Source organism: Dryobates pubescens, chromosome 12, assembly GCF_014839835.1.
Source record: "Dryobates pubescens isolate bDryPub1 chromosome 12, bDryPub1.pri, whole genome shotgun sequence".
Lineage (NCBI taxonomy): Eukaryota > Metazoa > Chordata > Aves > Piciformes > Picidae > Dryobates > Dryobates pubescens.
Genome location: NC_071623.1, coordinates 24,629,314 through 24,648,020, shown reverse-complemented (window position 1 = coordinate 24,648,020; position 18,707 = coordinate 24,629,314). Strand labels below are relative to the sequence as shown.

At 45.2% G+C, this 18,707-nt stretch overlaps 1 protein-coding gene across 1 annotated transcript; it reads right to left on the bottom strand.

Moving 5' to 3' along the window:
• Positions 1–4,372: 4,372 nt before the first annotated feature.
• On the bottom strand, positions 4,373–11,995 carry ADAMTS1 (ADAM metallopeptidase with thrombospondin type 1 motif 1). The gene is made up of 9 exons (XM_009905692.2): positions 11,477–11,995; positions 10,741–11,087; positions 10,163–10,295; positions 9,589–9,756; positions 9,052–9,338; positions 8,629–8,815; positions 8,351–8,526; positions 7,271–7,446; positions 4,373–6,908 (listed from the first exon to the last, which is right to left on the bottom strand). The coding sequence occupies exons 1-9, from the start codon at positions 11,982–11,984 to the stop codon at positions 6,167–6,169; spliced, it is 2,724 nt and encodes a 907-aa protein (XP_009903994.2). The 5' UTR covers positions 11,985–11,995; the 3' UTR covers positions 4,373–6,166.
• Positions 11,996–18,707: the final 6,712 nt, after the last annotated feature.

Genomic DNA, 18,707 nt, shown 5'->3' with positions numbered 1-18,707 from the left:
ACTCAAATTAGCTTTGTAGCATTCTTATAGAGAAAGTACAGTATATTAGGGCTGGCTGATGTCACACTGGTTCAACCTAGACTTGGGATGCTTAACTTTAACTCTTGTCCAAGCATCAGGGATCTCACTAGTTTATGGTGATAGGCTACAATATCACAAAGCACTTAATCACATTGAATGTACCAAGCACGTGTTGCCATCCTACAAGCAAAGATACTGTATGAAAATATACTCCTATTGCCCAGCATTAAAACTCCTTTGCACAGGACCCTCTTACACTGTGTGGTACTGTAAAATAGCTCTGCAAGTCCAAACAATGCTAATTTTCATCTCCAGCAATCATCAGTCTGCCCCAGGCTTTGTGAGCACAAACCTTTTTTAAGCTATTACATTCATAGCACCACTCATGAACCTGTTAACTGCACTTTGACTTCCCTTCAGTTGATACAGGCTGGTTTTTTTGAGGGGGAATATCAAGCATGGGTGCATGTTTGTAGCTGCTGTTTTATTAAGGAAGCATCAAAGTTTGGTGTTGCCATGGAAGAGCTATCAAGTGGGTGCTGCTAGGAGGTGGCAATCTCCTGGTCTGTTCTTCTTCTGCTCCACATGTTATAACAGTGCATACTGTTTATGAAAATTGGGGCAGAATGTAAATGTGTATGCAAAATGAGTTCTACAGCTGAATGCTTATGTATGGTCCTGTTGTAGCCTAGACATGTCCTTGGGATTTGCCTCTGTTCTTGGGAGGTGTGGGGTGGGCAATCAGTTCGCTGTATTTCAGTGACATTTGCTTGGGAAAACTTCTCCTAATTACACCCTGTTTGCCTTGAGGACTAAACAGTTGTGACCATATCATGCAGGATTTGATCTTTGCTCCAAATGGTGGTTGGTAGGCATGTTTGCAGTTGCATGGAATGAAAAGCTTTCCCAGGTGTGTGAGACCCATAATAACATCAGGCTGTTAGAGCAAAGCTGTACAAGCAATTTCATTGTGAGATGATGGGCAGAAGCCAGTTATTACGGTGGGAGTGTTTGCTGAAGAGTCTGGGTTATTCTTCTGAAGCTGCTTTTCTGAATTTCTGAAGAGTGTTTTCTTCTCCATTCCCTGACCTATCTAGTGGGTTAAAATGTTTTATATGAGTTTTTCCCACCACCTAGCCCATATTACCTATTTGTTCTACACCATTCAAAACATCACACTATCTTGCATCCGCTTACCCATGGTAAGGTGGCAATGACAAAAGCAAAGGTCTTGTTTGTTTTTTTCTCCACAAGTTATGCCAGACTTCTACTGAAACATCTACAGTGCTTGGAGATGTTGATTTGAATGCAAGCTGCTGTGAAATACTAATGTAGGAATCCAGTTGCCACATTACAAGCTATCTGGAGCTGCTTTTCAGAAGATAAAATACCATCTTTGCTAGCACCTGGCAAATCAGAGTGTTCACATATATAACTCTGGGGCCTTTATTCTGTAAGTCAATGTCCTGACATTAAAATTACAGCTCTGGATATACTCAGGCAACTGGTGGTTTTGAAATGCAGGTATCAGCTGCTACAGTATACGGAAACTCTAGACAATTTCAGGGTTTTTCCATACCAGATATATAGAATTATTTTTCTATTCTTAAAGCTCAAACAGAACCAATTTCTATAATAGCAGCCAACCTTTCTCTGCTCTGAAACCTCATGTATAACAATCAGTGGCAAAATAGTTATTTGGGCAACACTATATTCTTGTTTTTACAAGAAGAAGATTACAGAGAAGGGAATGCAGCAACTTAAGAACCCCATTATGGACTGTTTGGGCTTTTATCCTATTTACTGTTAATAGAATTTCAAGCAGTAAATCATATTATTTGTGATTTTAACAGTACCACAAGAAAACAGCTACTCCAATTTTTCGAGTAGCACCATTTACAGTGCTTACTCAGCATAGGTACCACTATTTTACATCTCATCAGCCCAGAAAGTAGTTCTCCAGCAGGAGCAACTTTCCTCTTTGGACTCCCAGTTATTTTCTAACTTAGATGGTGAAGTCTGAAGATTGGGTTCTGGAGATCTTGCCCTCAGACTGGAGTTCTGTCCCAGTGCCAAACTCTTGAAGTCTGGAGAGTTTTTACTAAGTCTCACAATGCCTGAAATGGCAAAGTACTACTCACTGTGGTTTTTTCATCTGTTCCACGCTGCCAAGAAAGAGAAATTGACCTTAACAAGAACTGGAAGATCACTCAGCCTTGAAAGTAATGAAATCAAGGGTGCTTAAGAAACACACATTTCATTCATTTAGACACCTGCCTCTCCCCACACCTCTGAAAATACTTGATGATACAGATTGCACCTACCAAGCTCATGCTACTCAGCTAAACCCATTTATGTCATGTCATCAAAATGGTACAAAGAATAGGCTACAGTGCCTGACTTTTCTGAACCTGGAGGAAGCTTGACAAATCTGGGTCAAATGTGCTATGTGGTTGTCCTAAGCTGAGATGCTAGTCACAGGAAACATCTCACCCCACCTGTCAAGCTGGACAGCTGAGACAACCTGATTGAAAACAAAAGTCTTCATCTAGAGTCTGAAGCCCATTAGGATGTCAGTGGAACCTGTGGCCCTGGCCCAAAGAGAGTACTCTTGGGCTGGCAGAAAACACCATCGCTTATGGTCACCCCAACACAGACTTCAGTGCCACTTCTGCTCTGGAGAGTGGGACTTACGTGTCAGTAACAAAGTGTTGCAATTCCTGCTCACAGTAATGAACGTCCACATGAAAAACACTTAACTATCCAGTCCTTTATAACAAAAGCTATAAATTGACAGACTCTTGGTGCAGGCAGTGTGTTTAATTTGGATCTTGATTGTTACACTGCTAAACTATGCTCCACTGTTTTTGCTCACTTCTTGTTGCTAGGTCACCTCAAGCAGCAGACTTTCTTGTTACTGAAGGGGGGAAGGAAGCAGTTCTTTGCACTGTGACATTATTTGGAGCATGTTCTCTATAACCCAGCTCTATTAAAAATATGATTTCATGAAAAACGTAGTCACTAAGCTATGACTTGGAAATGCAGTCTTGGTTAGCTGTGCTACAAATATGGGTAACAAGTTGACTTTCTGCTCCCAGTCTGTGCTCCGAAGAAATGAATGACACCATAGCAAATAGACTGCCATTATAGCATTACTTTGTATTAGTTCATCACTCACACTCCTCTGACTCCTCATTTATGTCTAGTTAGTTATGGGGCTGACTGTTGTAATGTAGGTAGTACAAACCAAAGCATTTTGGAAATGCAGAACACTTCAGCACCTTCTGCTGAAAAAGGGGTAATTGCTGTGTTTGATTTGATCCAAATTCTCTTCAGCATGAAAGGCAGTGCCTCTGAAACACCATTTTTCTCTTGCAAAAGCCTCCTTAAGCACTACCTGCAAGGGCTTAGATGATGTCAAAACCTTGGGCTTGCTTTAATTGAGAAGCCTGTGAGAAAATGTTTCCTCTGCAGGGCTTTCTTAGCCTTGACTGTTTCTTCTAGGTTGATGAGAGGAAATCTGGGCAATCACTATCACCCAGCAGGTGTGGGACCTCACTAATTCTGTAGATATCACAGGGTCTTGTGCTTTCAGGACTGTAGCTCCTTGGGTCCTTAAACTGAGCGTTCCAGGCAACATCAACCAAAACCTTACAAGTTAGGATAAAAAGTCCACAAGGAGTAAGAAAACCAGCAGAAAATGCAACAAAAAATACAGTGCTGAGTTTGTTTTTTTTTTTTCCCCCACTTGAAAACATCCATTTGCTGTAGTAAAATGTGTATGCATATACACATCCATACATTGTTATTTGTTGTATCTATACTTAAGCATTCATAAAACCAGGAAGTGGTTGGCTCCCTCCTAAGTAATGTTCCCCAGTATTTTTACATGTCAAAGACAAAGTAACGCTCAATGAAGTGTGACGTGATGAAAATTTTTCTATGCGCTCTAGAGGGGCCAGGATTTTATCCGTGGAATAAAGTGGGAACTATTTCTGCAAGACAGTCCAAACATTGGCAAAGGAAGTTTTAATAGATTTTTACATGACACAAAGCCAAAAGTATTCATAAATGACTGACGTCTCAAATTCCATGGCAAAAATCCTACCGAGTGCAACAGAAGATTTTTTTCCCTTGACTGCAGTGGTCATGAGATCAGAAATGAGGGAGTGAAAAATCAGTTTCTTGCATGTTTAATATGCATTTTCACGTTGTAAGACGTATTACCAATGACATTAGAACAGCTCATTCGCACAGTACTTTTAATTAGAAAAGCATGATTCGAAGGCCCTCCAGAAAGGTGTGAATGAAACCCACGCGCCACTCAACGCTTTTGGATTGTGAATGCTTCTTTCCCGATAGGGTAAGGTTAAGTGGAGCAGGTATACTGCTGCTTCCATACATGTTTTGTTGGTTAGAAACACCACTGACAGCAATACTCCTTCTGCAAGCAGTTATTGAAACCAGTGGCAGCGATCTGGTTGCACCCCATTTATTGTGAAAGACGAAACAACAGTGGTGAGCACCCTGTTAGTGGTTAAGTAATAAAACACAGAATTACCCCTTTTAACGCTGTGTATGACATTATGGGTAGAGTTCTCCCAACCCCTTCACTAAGGCAGTCAATTAGTAGGCTAGGCTACCAGTCATTTTGAAAAACGCAGTTTAGCTTCTTTTGGTAACATTTGCCTTAGACTGCAAAGCTCTTTGGGCTCGATGGAACAGTTTTACTCCAGTTAAATAAAGACGCTCTAGTTCCAAAATTTATAGGCTTCATTTATTACCTCTAGTAACATATTATACTGTATAAATACTCTATCCTTGTTATATGTCCTTTTAAAAAAGCGATAACTTAGAAGGTCACATTAGACAAGAAGTATAAAAATAAATACGCTCATTAGATGCATTTATTACAAATTAGAACCCTTCCCAGAAGGGAAAGAAATATATAATACTTATGAAGTATATAAAAATCTATAGTAATATATTTTACTATATACATATGGAAAGCCATATTCTCTCATTGTCTATGGACTGGCACAAACGTTAGTTATGCGAATGCTGGCGTACTGCTGTGGATGGACCCGCTATCCTTCAGCTTTGTCTTCCCGCCTTATCAGTGATTTCAGCACTACAAACCCACCAGAGGCCATAAAAGAGAGGTTCCCATTCATAGTGGGGAGCTTTTTTTCTTTTTTCCTCCTTTCTATCTTTTTAACTCAAGTGCAAATAATTTCCATTGGCTGGGGTTATGTAAAAGATCTCACTGTGAAAGCATGACTCAAATGCTCACGAAAGCTACCAGTCTGTTTGACAGGATGGTAGGACCAAACTCAAATCAGAAAAGCCAGTGGAAAGTATGCAGAAGGCACAAATAGCAACTACTCAAGAGATGGTACCTACTCCAGGAGTATTTCTACTTTTCTAGCCTCTGGATTACATGTCACCACAATGGCATTGGAGTACTTGTGAGAAACGGACAGGCACGTTTGGATGACATATGGTTTAAGAAATAGACATTATAGTTATTTGTGGAGTTGACTGACTGTTCTTAGTATTTCTTACTCTTTACAGGTAGAGAATATGGCTTTATTTTTATATAAAACTATTCTCTGAATAGCAGCCATGAATGATATAATTAAAGCTCCTTTCCCAATCCTGTTTTTTGCCCTTTGTGAGGTAGGTAAGCCCTGACCAATTATTTTTAGCTATGTTTTCTGCTCTCCTTTCTCTCCCCTTCCTAGAGACAGGGACTTGCTCAGTACCACAATATAAATCCAAAAGAAGGGAGAAGTAACTGAACCCCAAAGTGTTTGCTTAAATGTGTTGTGGGCACTGCTTAGCTTGTAACATACTTAAAAAAAGAAGGCAATTAAAATGCCCTAGGGACTTATCTTCTGAAGACAAGTGTCATGGATCTGCCATCCTATCCAATTTTCAGCTGGCAGGGGACTTTCAGGATGCAACGCCAACTAGAGCCATTTGCACTGCCCCACCTCAATGGATCCTCACCATGAATTCTGCATGCCAAAAAAAAAGTCACATGCACTGCCTCTAGCCCTCTTTTTCAGTGCATTGTTCTGAAGGAAAAAACCAAAGTAACAATAATAATAATAAAAAAAATAGCTTTCCCAACTTATAGTATTTAACTGCAGTCCGTAACATTGCAGAAGTCTATTAGGTGTTTTGGTTTCTTGGAGGGCTCACAGCTTTCTTGTGGCAGCACATTGCCATCATAAGAAATACATTTTAACAACCTCTTCTTGAAACCTTTCCCACATGTCTTGGAGCAGGGTGACCAGTCTCCCAGCTGCCACTGAGGGCAGGGTATGTCAGCACAGGGACGGATGTCACTGGGCTTCAGCTCACGGGTGCAGTCAGTGGCTGGCCGCCCCTGGGGGTCTCGGCACTCCACTGTCCGCCGCTGCCAGCCTGAACCACAAGACTTGGAGCACTCACCCCACTCCTCAATCACCCACTCAGAGGAGATTATCTCCCTGATGGCATTGAAGGACTCTTTCTTTCTACTGGGTGCTTTCTCTGACCCAGGCTGCGTGGGCTTCTTCACGAAATAGGTGAACTTGATCTTGGGCTGTGGCAGGTCTCCCACGGTGAGGACCTGAATGGTCAGAGGCTCCTTCAGAGGGCTGAAACTGCGGATTCTCTCCAGGGCAGCGGAGGAGCCACTGTACCTCAGCACACTGCCCTTGTAGGTGATGTCCTGCTCCAGAGTTGACAGGGTGTAATCGCCATTGAGGACATAGGTGCCATCTGCGGCTTTGATGGCGAGGAAGCTGCCATCGTGCCTTGCGCCCCTGTGGTTTCGTTGCTTCACTTCAATGTTTGTTGCTCCAGCTGGAATGGTGACGACATCATGGTAGCCAGGTCTGCTCAAGAGAAAAGAGAAAGGCTGAGTTTTCTGCTCGTCCCTGGGAAAGGGAAGAAGCTGTCTGGCACAAGACTGAAATTCATTTGAAGCTGAAGTGTTAAGCTCATGAGCTGCTGACTTAATGGAATGAATAGATTAAGGGATTTCAAAGCCACATCCCACGTTATTGCTATGGCAGAGGCATGCCCACATCTAAGGGGTTTTCTTTCACTGGGATCTAACTGTAAGCTGTCTTCAGTCAGATGGCTCTCACAGATCAAATCACAGTACCAATAACAAACTGGGGCAACATCTCATTGACTTGAAAACCAAAAGCTTAAACCCACAAGAACAAAGTAATAGCAGCAGTCATATACTCACTTTGCTCTAACAAGTGTGCCAGACACTTTCTTGCAAGTGGATCCATTGCCACCACAGATACCACACTTGTCAAACTTCTTGTTGGATCCTATCATACGGTCACAGCCAGCCTTTACACACTGTCCTTGGACGCAGACAGAGGTGGAATCAGGGCTACAGGGGGTGCCATCCACAACCTTTGCAGGAAACAAGCAATAGGATGTTAAATTAGAAGATGCACATTGCTTTAAAATTGCTGAGACACAGAAAATGCAAAATATGGACAGGTAGAAGACCTGCAGCACACAGTTTCAGGGCTTTTTAAAGCAAAAACCAAAGCAGCCCACTGATAGTTGCAGGTATGTAGTGCTACTTCATCTCACTTGCAAAAATGGTGCCACAGTGATGCAAAACCAAATCTCAGTTTCCATTAACAGCCCCTTCTAAAAAAAACCCACAAACCACATTTCTTACTTCTTATGAAGAAAGAGCATTGTTTCTAATGTCACTAGAAGGTAAGCCATGTCCTCAAACTATAGCACCAAAAGTGCTTTTAATAGTGTTCAATGTATCTTTTATTTCTAGGACTACTGCTTTACGAAAAACATCTGTGTCATGGCTGCAGTAGTTATTGGCTCTCAACATCTTATGACAGTGCATTCAAGTAGCTATACAAGACAAACATTTTTCCTTTTGTTTATTTTAAGTTGTCAGCATATTAGTAACCAGTATGAGAAAGCACCAATGTCTTGGCAAAGATCTCCCCTCAGTTTTCCAAACACATTTCAATGTAATCAAGTTGGTGGAAGCTCTGGAAAGGAAACTAGGGTGGAGTGGGTAGAAGAGGTGGTTACGTGTGAAATAACTGGGAGGACCATGCCAGGACGATTAATGCATGCTTGCACTGGTCAAGCTGTACGTGTCAGAAGAGAAGAAAGAAGAAGAAAGCAGAATCCAGCTTAAACGCAAAACCCCCCTTCTATTTGAAAAAGAATTCTGAAAGAATTTTAGATTTCTACACTGCTTCACAACTTCACATAAAAAGAGAAAATAAAAAAGTCCTATTCATGACTAGGTGGAAGAAGTATAGTTTTGAAATACCTTTGGCTGTAAAACAAAGAAGTATCCTGTTCCTTTTGCTCGGCAGACTAGCTTGCATCTGTCCTTTGGAGAGACACCAGCAAACTTGGGTGTCCACTCCACTGCAGGTCCACTTCCAAAGGGAGACCTGGAAAACTCATTGTGCTTTTCACATTGTTCCTCCCTAAAGGTTTTGCCTGCAGGCAGAGGAAAGACAGGTGGATGTCAGATCATCTTCTGCACATACTCTTCCTCCACAGAATACCCTATTTCCACCTCAAAAATGGGGAAAAGCTTACCATCATTGTCCGGACAGTCCTCGATGTTACATGATCTGTACTGCACCCGTTTCCCTTCACAGTACTTTCCCCCATTCCTCGGGACAGGGTTGTCACACTCCCTGAATGAGTACTGCACTCCACCACCACAGGTCCGGGAGCACTCTCCCCATGCCCCCCAGGATCCCCAGCTGCCGTGCACCGGTGTCTGGAATGACAAGGAAAAGCAGAACAAAAATGTTAATACAGTAAAAGAAAATCAAACCACAAAAACTACAGCCATGCTGTTTTACCTAAGCTACTTGCAGAAAATAAAAAAGCTCCACGTTTATCAGCTGTCTGCCTCCACTTATTCAAGCCCTTTTAACTGATTACTCCTACTGAAGTGTTATCTGTGCTCCTCTGCAACCCAAGATATATTCTGATTTCTTTTTTCATACTTACATCATAATGCTTCTTCTCAGTTTTATTCACACACTTGCCATTCATGCACCACTTCCCTTCCCCACAACTGGTGCCGTCTGCCCAAGGGAAGTGTTTGGTTTGGCACACAAGTAGTCCTCCAGAAGTGCCAGTACACCACAGTGTCGTACACGTACTGGCTGCATCAGGGCAGTGCTTGGACTCATCTCCAAATGTAAACTGGCACTGTCTGTTGGCATCATACAATGTGCCAGGCAAGTCAGAAGGAAGCTGAATTGGTTTGTGGGGCTTGTCCAACAAACACTCACCTGAAAATTAAGGAGAAAAAAAAAAAAAGCAGACAATGCTGTCAGTGAATCTGGTTTCAAAAAGAGAACTGCACTTGCTTTGTACTCTAAGTCTTTTGAGTGTGTGCCACCATTCTGGTAGAGTTATGGGTCTTCTAAATGCACTGACAGCCTGCAAAAGGCCAACTATGCTGCAGCAGAACGCTCTCTGTTAAGAAAAAAGAAGAGAGAGAGGAGAGAGGAGAGAGAAAGCAAAGCTTAATAATCTTACCATGACCATTATCCAAAAATGTTGTAATCATATAGGCACTACATGGAGACCATGGCTGGCTGCGATCCAGGTTGGAAAGCATAGATGCCATCATGTGGAAATCCCGGCTCATTCCATTAATACCAGCACACTGCTTTGCATCATCATGAGGCATGTTAAACACGTGGCCTTAAAGAAAGAACAGAGTTTGTGATTTTAAGAAGTCAGTCCTATCCATTATCAATACTATTTTAAATATGAGTCTACAGCTGCTCATAGTCTGGCCTTTAAAAAATAACCTTACTCCTGAACACTGCCAAATTTTAAGCAGGTAGCACTGTATCTTTGCTCCCCTCACAGGCTTCTCATGCTTTTTTTCTGCAATCAGTCAAATACACAGCTCTTGCAGACAATGCCATGTAGTCAGGATTTGCTTTCCACAGCTCAACCACATGACAAGGCAAAGCTTTGCCTCCTCCTGACTGCAACAGGGAGCTCAGAGTGAGCCTGCAGTAAGGGCTAGGCAGCTCTTTACTCCGTGGCACTGAGCTGGCTTCAATCAGTCACGTGAAATCACCTTTCAAATTTCAAGTACCTAGTTCGTGGGCTGTTGTAAAGGCAGCTTGTAAACCATCATCTTCTATGATAGAACAACTGCGGTTTAGATCACAAACTGTTCCCACATCAGCCATCCCAAGAGTATCACATGTCTTGGCACCACAGAGGTCCTGTAAAAAAAGGCAGTTTCATTATTAATCAGATCAGAGTCTCAACCTTGGCAGGAAACATCCAGCCCTGGCAGTTCGCCTTTACTTATGGAAAGAGCATAAATATTCAGTACTTCAATGGGTATGATGGCAAAAAATCTGCCTTTGGAACACAACAGTTACACGTAGAAAGCAAACACAGAATTTCCATACTAAATCTGCTTAAAAGTATGAGAGACTGAAATCCATTGCACGGACCGTGAATTTCACCCGAGACAGTGCAAAGCCCAGAAAAAAACCCTGACTAAATAAAAAGCAGTTCGTTTCACATTTAGCCTACTTTGCTGAAGCTGTAATGACACAGGACTGCCTCTGAAAACTTTCTTTGGAAATCTCCTGGCAGAGGGGGCCTCCAGCGGTAGGGAGCAATAGGAGTGGGGATGGATTTGATCTCCACCTCCCTCACCTGTCTGGTGAATAGGATTGCTGTGTCGTAGTGCTCCGCATGCCGGTCACTGGGTGGGTTGTGCTGCTTCTGCCAGCTGCAGAAGTTTCTCAAAGTCAGAGCGGCGTTGGAAGAGATATCGGGTCCCTTCCGCTCCTCATAGATGACCATGATTTTCACTACCACGAGGCTGATGGAGTTGCGGATGCTGGGGTGCTTGTACAGCTTGGCTGCCACAGAGAATAGCGTCAGGAGATAGTGCTTCAGTCCACTGCCATGGAATTCAGCCATGGATTGGTCGGCTACCAGCATGGTCTCCACGTAGCGGGGGCTGGACACGAACCTTTTCTTCCTTCTGCTTCTCGTTTCTGCATTAAGGAGGAAAAAAAATTATAATGAGAGAGGGAGAAGGCGCGAAAGCGCATGTGAACACAACAGAAAGGCGGCTGCAAGGTACCACCGTAAGGAACCTGAAACCCAAAGCAACTAAGGGACGTACTCCACTGTCCCGCTCCTAACTCCCGCCCCCAGACTTCGGCAGCCCTGGCTGAATAAACCCCCAACACCGCTTGCTGGCGGAAGGGAGAAACCCGCACCCAGGTAAGTGCATCCTTCCCTCCTTTTCTCAGGATGGGGACGAAGGGGAAGCACCAGCCGTGGCCCCGTCGTCAGCCCCAAGTCGGGGCGGGGGCGTAGCTGGGCAGAGAGAGGCTGACCCCCCCTCCCCGCGAAGGGCGGTGCGGTGCCCTGACGGTACCTGCGTGCGCGGCAGGCTCCGTCATTGTCGCCTCCGCTTCTGTCCCCGCCTCGGCCACGGCGCAGCGGGTGGCGGGGGCAGCATGGCGGGTCCCGCGGAGGCGGAGAAGGTGGGCGCCGCGGCAGTGCGCGGTGCCGGGGGCCGGCTGGATGAGGTACTGGCGGCCCCGCAGGGAGAAGGCGCCGCGCATCCCCGCACAGAGGCTGAGGGCGGCGGCGGAGCTGGGATCTCGGTTGACGGTGCCGGAGTAGAAGCAGCGAGAGAGGTCGTCCTCCGACGGCGGAGGTGGCGGCTTGCCCAAGTACTGCAGGGTGAAGTTCGGTGCCAGGAAGCTGCTATCGGGCTCCAGATCCAGAGTCAGGCGCTCCCCAAAGGCCTCCAGCCGGAAACGCTCCCGGCCGCCGGCAGCGCCCAGGCGCCGCGGCACCACCAGCGCCTGCCGCTCAGCGCTACAGAGCCCCAGCAGCACCACCAGCACCGGCACCAGCAGGCACCCCTCGGTCCTCATCGCGACCGCCGAGCTCGGGGGACTTGATGCTGCGGCCGCTGGCTTCACAGAACCCTTTTTATTTCTTTATTTGCTTAATTGTATAAATATATATACTTTGCGTTCAGGTTTTGGGGATCTCTAAAGTTCTTTCTGCTGGCGGAGGGGTGGGGATCGCCGGGCGGGCGCCGGGTCCCGCGATCACTGCAGAGGCGGCGTCGGCTTCCCCATGGCCGGGGCGCGGCAGCAGGGAGGGGCTGCGAAGGGAGCAGCCGTTCCCCTCTCTCTCTGTATCAGTCCTCTTTCTCTCGCTGCCGTTTCTCCTTCCTGCCTCCTCAGCTGTCCTCAGCAGCAGCCGCCGGGGAGGAAGCTCCGGCGAGTCTCCACTCGCCCCTCCGGCAGCCCCGGGACGGTTCCGCCTGCACTTCCACGGCCTGGCGGGGCAGCGGGAGGCGAGCGCCGGGAAGTCTCCCGTCCTTGCAGAGCGGAGCGAAAACCAGCACTCTGCGCCGGCTACCTCTGCTGCACTCAGGGCGCCTCCGCCGTGCGAGGTGAGTGCGGCAGTCGGGACCGCCGCTGCCGCCCTTTATGGGGTTTGCCCGTGCTGCCCCCACCCCTGGCGCGGCCCGCCGCCCCCCGCCGCGCCGCCCCTCGCTCCCGGCCGCTGAGCTCACTGTGTGCGTAACGCGGCCGCGGGCAGCCCCCGCCTCCCGCCCCTTCCCCCAACCGCCCCCGACGAGGCGGGACGGGGCGCGGCAGGCAGAGACCAGGGTCGGTCCTTGGCTGCCGGGCTGGGGGCGGGCTGCGCTCTGCCGGTGCCCGGCCTCTTCCCCCGCCCCCGCGGCTCCCCCTCCCCGGGTCCCGCCCGGCGACAGGAGAGTCGTTTCTACCGACCCCCCTGCGCCCCGAGGACAGCTGTGGGCTGTGCGATGTAGGACGGGGTGGGCCGTCGTCCTCGCCATCACCGAGCGGTGCGCTGGACGGGCTGTGGGCGACCGCAGGCCCCTGCCCCGCCGGCCGGGGTCGTGGATGTCCACCCGCGGTTGGGGATTGGCTGGTTGACGTCTCGGAGCTCCTGGCGGGGAGGGAGATCCCTCGTCCCGTTCGTGGCTTTTCCTTTCTTTAAAGCAATTCTTGCCCTTTCACAGCGCCAATAGCTGCAGTCAGCTGTGCACCTGTACTTCTGGGAAATGATTTCTTTCAAATCACTTAAACAGAGGCATTTACGTAGGCGTAGCCAATATTTTCCTTTCAAGCCATAACCAACCGTAGTGGTACGGTTAATCCACTTAATTCTTTATGTGAAACACACATATGTGTGCAGCCTGGGTAATACTTCCTTCTTCTTCTTGAGGCCTTTTTGGAGAATGAGGGCAAAGAAGTGGTGAGCAAATGTGTGAATGGAAACAAAAGCAATGTACCTGTTGATGCAGGCTCCCGGGCTTCTGAATTAAATGAAGGTGCTTTGCTGTCAGTCAACATGGTGTTTTACACCAGCGCAAAACTGGGAGCCTGAAAATGGAAGTAACAAAATAGATCACCCTTGTGACAGAGGGAACATTGTATGTATCCACTGTTCTGTTAGGATGAAGCGCCCCATTTACGCTAATAAATGTAGACTAGAGGATTTTCTTCCTGTTTTAAACCCTGCCAGATGAATTTGGAGCTATGCTTCTGTGTCAACTGCACTGCCTGATTGTTTGCTAAGTTGTGGTAATAGATTTATTTCCCACGGGGTTCTGTAAGTCATTCAAGTTTAAAAATGAACGTTTTTTGAAGCTGTGCAAAAAATTAAAAATATAAAAAGGTGAACCATAATTTCCTTTACTTATTTCACAAAAGTGCTGTTGTCCCATGTAGTAATGAACACAATCAGAACTGGGCCTCAGATGAGGGTTTAGGTTGACATTTTGAACAGAGTCTTGGTTTCAAGAGGCTGTGACTGTCTCCCATTTATACATCAGGAGCAGAAATAGCCATTAATTTATGACAGAGGCCTAACATTTCATTAGAATTGGAAGATGTGTGCCATCCTTATCTTTGAGATATGGTAATGTGTACCCGACTCCAGGCTTTTCCTAGAACAGAAAATTCAGAACAAAGGTGCATTTCATTCATGCTGCTAATTTCACGCTGCATATGATACACACCTAGCAGTTGTAGGTATTTTGAATGTTTAGGGAATTACCAGTTTAAAAGTCTAGAAGTATGGGATGTGATACAGAATTGAAGGGAAAACATTCTATTTTTCAAACTTTTTTTTTCCAGTTTGAAGTAGTTATGCTTGTGAAGATACTAATTAGAAATATGAAAACCTCTTGGTTTGTCAGTGTAATGGTGTAATGCAGAGATCAGGAGGACCAGAGCTAGGCCACATCGGTATCTGTCAAGGACATATCCAACCAGCTGCCAGGTGCACCTTTACGGTACCATTTTGGTTTTACTTTTTGAATGTGATATTTCTGGATTTGAAAAGGCCCTGGCCACCTTAAAAAAGCTTTTTTTGGTCTGAGAAGCCTTCCACATATCCACCAGGTGGCACTCTCCTATAAAAAATTTTTCTTGAGTATTTCACAGTTCATCTCTGAGGGTTCAAACTCTGCTCCGGTGGTAAAGCTTGCATTTTAGTACTGCTCCGTGATTAAGACAGAAGTTTTCCTGGCTTTTATATTATATCCTGTAAAGTGTTTCAGTGAAGGACTTGGCACCTGCCTTGTATTCTTGTTGCTAGCTGTGTTGCTGTGACCACTCTGGCAGGCACTTAAGTGCTTTGCTCTGTGTGCACACAATGTTATGAAGGAACATTTACAAAAGGTTTGCTTCCTAACAAATGTGCACTGTTGCCACACGTCACACGTCTAGTCTTGCAAGTGCTTAAATTGCTTTCTCTGAGTAACCACGGTGAATTTAGCTGGGTTATTCAAGGCAAGAAAGTGTGTGTATATTTACTGTCCATATCAACTCCAGTCATATTTTGTGCAAATCAAGATTTAGAAAGCTAAACCATGCTGAACTTTTGCAGAAATTCACTTAGCGGGATAAAAACCTAGAAAAGGCGCAAAACTTTTCTTTTCCATACATTCCTAGAGGTTAGGAAGAAACCAAAGAGTTGTAATGCAAAATAAGCCACCAGGTGGAGCAAAGAGATCGCGTTTTAGTCTGCCGTGCGAGAACAGGGATTTGTGGGGATTACACGCAAGCGTTCAGTATCTGAGCAGTATTAACCGTAGTGAGGCTTTCCTTTCTGTGTCAGTCATTGCTTGAACTGCTGTAACCGAACCAACCAGCCAACCACCACCGACAAAAGCTCAAGAAACCGCAAAACCAACCAACCAACCTCCCTCCCCCCAAACAAACAAACAACTAAACAAACACACCAAACCAACCGAACGAAAGAAAACCCAAACAGGAAACCAACACATTCAAAGCTACACCTTTTCAGACTATGCGTTTAAATGCTGCAGACCGATTACTTCTTTCAGAAACTGTTACAATTTAGAATTGAACAGCAGATGGCGCATTAGGCCCACTGAATAGAATAGACTAGACTAGAATTAACCAGGTTGGAGGAGGCCTTTGAGATCATCGAGTCCAATCTATCACCCAACACTATCTAATCAACTAAACCATGGCAACAAGCACCCCATCCAGTCTTTTCCTAAACACCTCCAGTGATGGTGACTCCACCACCTCCCTGGGCAGCCCATTCCCATGGCCAATCACTCTCTATGAAGAACCTCTTCCTAACATCTAGCCTAAACCTCCCCTGGTGCAGCTTGAGACTGTGTCCTCTTGTTCTGGTGCTGGTTGCCTGGGAGAAGAGACCAATGCTGAAAAATCGCCTTAGTTACCTGTGGCTCTTAGTGTCCTTTTTATGTTATAGGCATGAGTCCTAATCTCCTGACACTAATAGTAGGTCAGATCCAGTGATGAAGATGGTGATCTGAGTTGTGATGGGACTGATGCAGAGCACCTTTCACTCTGTAACTGTCTGGGTACAAAGGGGGGCAAGCTAGAACACAGGAGGTTCCACCTCAATGTGAGGAGACACTTCTTTATGGTGAGAGTGACAGAGCACTGGAACAGACTGCCTAGAGAGGTCATGGTCTCCTCTGGAGACTTTCAAAACTCACCTGGATGTGTTCCAGTGTGGCCTGCCCTAGGTGAACCTGCTTTGGCAGGGCTTGGACTCAATGATCTCTGTAGGTCTCTTCCAACTCCTAGCCTTCTGTGACTGTGATTCTGTAATGGTCTACACAGGCTCATGTGCCTAAGCTAAATCAGCTCTATGGCGAACAGCAGATCTTAGTCTTGACTAGGTCTTAGTCTTAGCTACATTTTTAGCTGTGTGTACCACCATCTACTGCAGCATTCCCATCTGATCCAAGATATCAAAAAAGGCTGTGAGCACCTCTTCACTGTTTGTTGATTGATGTGCTTGTTAGAACCTGTGAGCTAATGCATTTTAAGTGCATTCTAAGAGTAGTGGAGGCAAAGCTGTGCATATATTTAATATGAGTTTTCTGGCTAGATCAGCACCTAAGGGATGGCCTAGCATTTAGTTTTATGTCAACCTCTCCTCCAGGTATTAGCAGTCACAAACCATAGCAAAAGTCTGTTATCACAGCATGGTAAGTCTGAAGAGAGAGGTCTGTATAAGGATGTGATTTCAGGCATGACTGTATCACACATAAATTCACAGGCAAGTGGTTTAAAAGACTATTGAGGTCTGACATGGTATCTCACTTTCTGGTGGAAGAAGTATTCTTACTGAAGAATTTGTGTCACCATCTACATTTCTTCTGAACAGCTGACTTAAATCCAAATTTTCATGGTCAAAGCAACTGCTAGTGTCAAATATACAAAAAAATCTCCCTGGGAAGAAGGGGTAAAATAAAAGCAATTAGGTAAAACAGAAAGTTGCATTATAGCATGTCTGCAATAGTGGTTTAGATGTTAAATTTAACTGTAATGTTGGCTGCAGAGTCCCTCAGCAGCTGGCAAGGAGCTCATTCGTGCATACCCTGAGCTCCACTGACATTTTGATATTTTTATCATGCTGCAGTTTCAACAGATACCACACTTTCTCTGTGTGCTTTGGACAGAGGATTTCACAAGTACTGCAAGAAGTGTTACAGTTGCCTAATGAAATCTCTTTACTGTACCTATTAATGAATTTTTCCCTTCAAGATGCATGTGACATGTAGGAGACAATTACCATCACTTAGAAGATGTGGCCATGATGATTCCAAACAGATTGATGTCTTGCTAACAGTGGTATTTTTATTGCCCTCCTGCTCTACCCAGACATGTGATGGTCATTCTTTGTGATGAGAGCCTATATAATGCTGATACCCCTTAAAAAAAGAGTCAAGAAATTTGAACATAAACAACAAACACTTTCAGTTGAGTTAAATTTCGGGCTGGATGATCAAGAGTTGGCAGTAACCATGTTTAACAAAGGGCAAAAAACATTAAGGGGAGTGATTAACCGTTCCCCAAACAATTTATGTACATGTTAAGACTCATCTGATCCATTCTTTACTAAAAAATATGGATTAGATGGGGGTTTCTTTTTGTTTTGCAGGGATGGGACTGTCCTTCTAGAACTGCAGTTCTTGGGGCTCCTCTTGGTTTCACTTTGTTTGCTTGTTCTGAAAGGGTTCCTCTTTTCCTCCTTCTCCCTTTCTGCAGTTCCTCACTTTTCCTATGTGTGTTGGAAGATGGCTTTTGCTGGATAAATGGCCTCTTTATGCCTGGCACAGCTTTTAATCTGTCTTGAATAACTAGGGAAAAAAATGAGACTCTTAGTTATGAATCAAGTGTGTGTGTGGGGGGGTTGGTGTATTTTCTAGTCTATTATAGTCCAATATCCTGCTTGAGGTTATCTAAAACAACAGAGATTACACTAACTGCAATAATCAAGGTAGTGTTCAAAATGCTAGATTGATGTTCCACTCTCCCCCCCTTTTTTAACAACATGCCTTGTTTTTCTACACCTTGTGAAATGTTGTCCTGAAGGGTCAAACCCCAAAACCTAACCCAGACAATGGGTTAAACACCTGTGAATGAGCAAACCTGGGCACTTCCTGGAGTCCCAATGGTCCAGGTAAACATGTAGCATGTGTAATTAACCTTGTAACACACCTGTGAACTGTGTGTGCTCCTGGCCATGTTTGAATATGCCCCATCCTATAGGTTCAGCCATCAGGTTTCTCTGGTATGAATAGGCATTAATTGTCTGTCTCAGTCTGGAGAGGGTAAGAGACTCCGTTCTTTTGAATATTCCTGTGTTATGGAATTAGAGGCACAAATGAAGCCAAAATATCAGCAGCGAGGCTATTTATTAACAGAATAAAGTGGACAGAACAGAAGAAGGGGGAGAGAGAGGGAAAAAATAGAGTGAGTGAGAAAGAGAAGAGGAAAGGAATTATATTACCACTTCCCCACCCTGCAAGATGGTTTGGGTCTGTGGAGGAAGAGTGCTGCCCATTTGGTGTGGAGGAGATGTCATTTGTTGGCTGTGCCGTCCTCTGCTGGAGGAGGGGAGGGAGATATCCTAAAGTCCAAATCCTTCTCTGAGCAGCCTCTTCAGCTCCATGAGTTGCAGGAGGTAGTACTTAGGACAGGGAGAGGGGGTTCCTCCTGGTCTGCTGCTTCCTGGCTACATGGTGATGTCTTTTATTCTGTGTCTTTTTCTCTCCTTGTATTTTCTTCTCAGTTTTACTTCTCCTGAGCAGGTAT

Excerpts from the sequence above, each read along its gene's own strand:
- ADAMTS1 (XM_009905692.2), bottom strand. The coding sequence starts at position 11,984 with ATGAGGACCGAGGGGTGCCTGCTGGTGCCGGTGCTGGTGGTGCTGCTG. Across the intron at positions 11,088-11,476 it reads GGAGCCTGCCGCGCACGCAG|AAACGAGAAGCAGAAGGAAG; the intron begins GTACCGTCAGGG and ends TCCTTAATGCAG. Across the intron at positions 6,909-7,270 it reads GGCACACTTGTTAGAGCAAA|ACCTGGCTACCATGATGTCG; the intron begins GTGAGTATATGA and ends TCTCTTGAGCAG.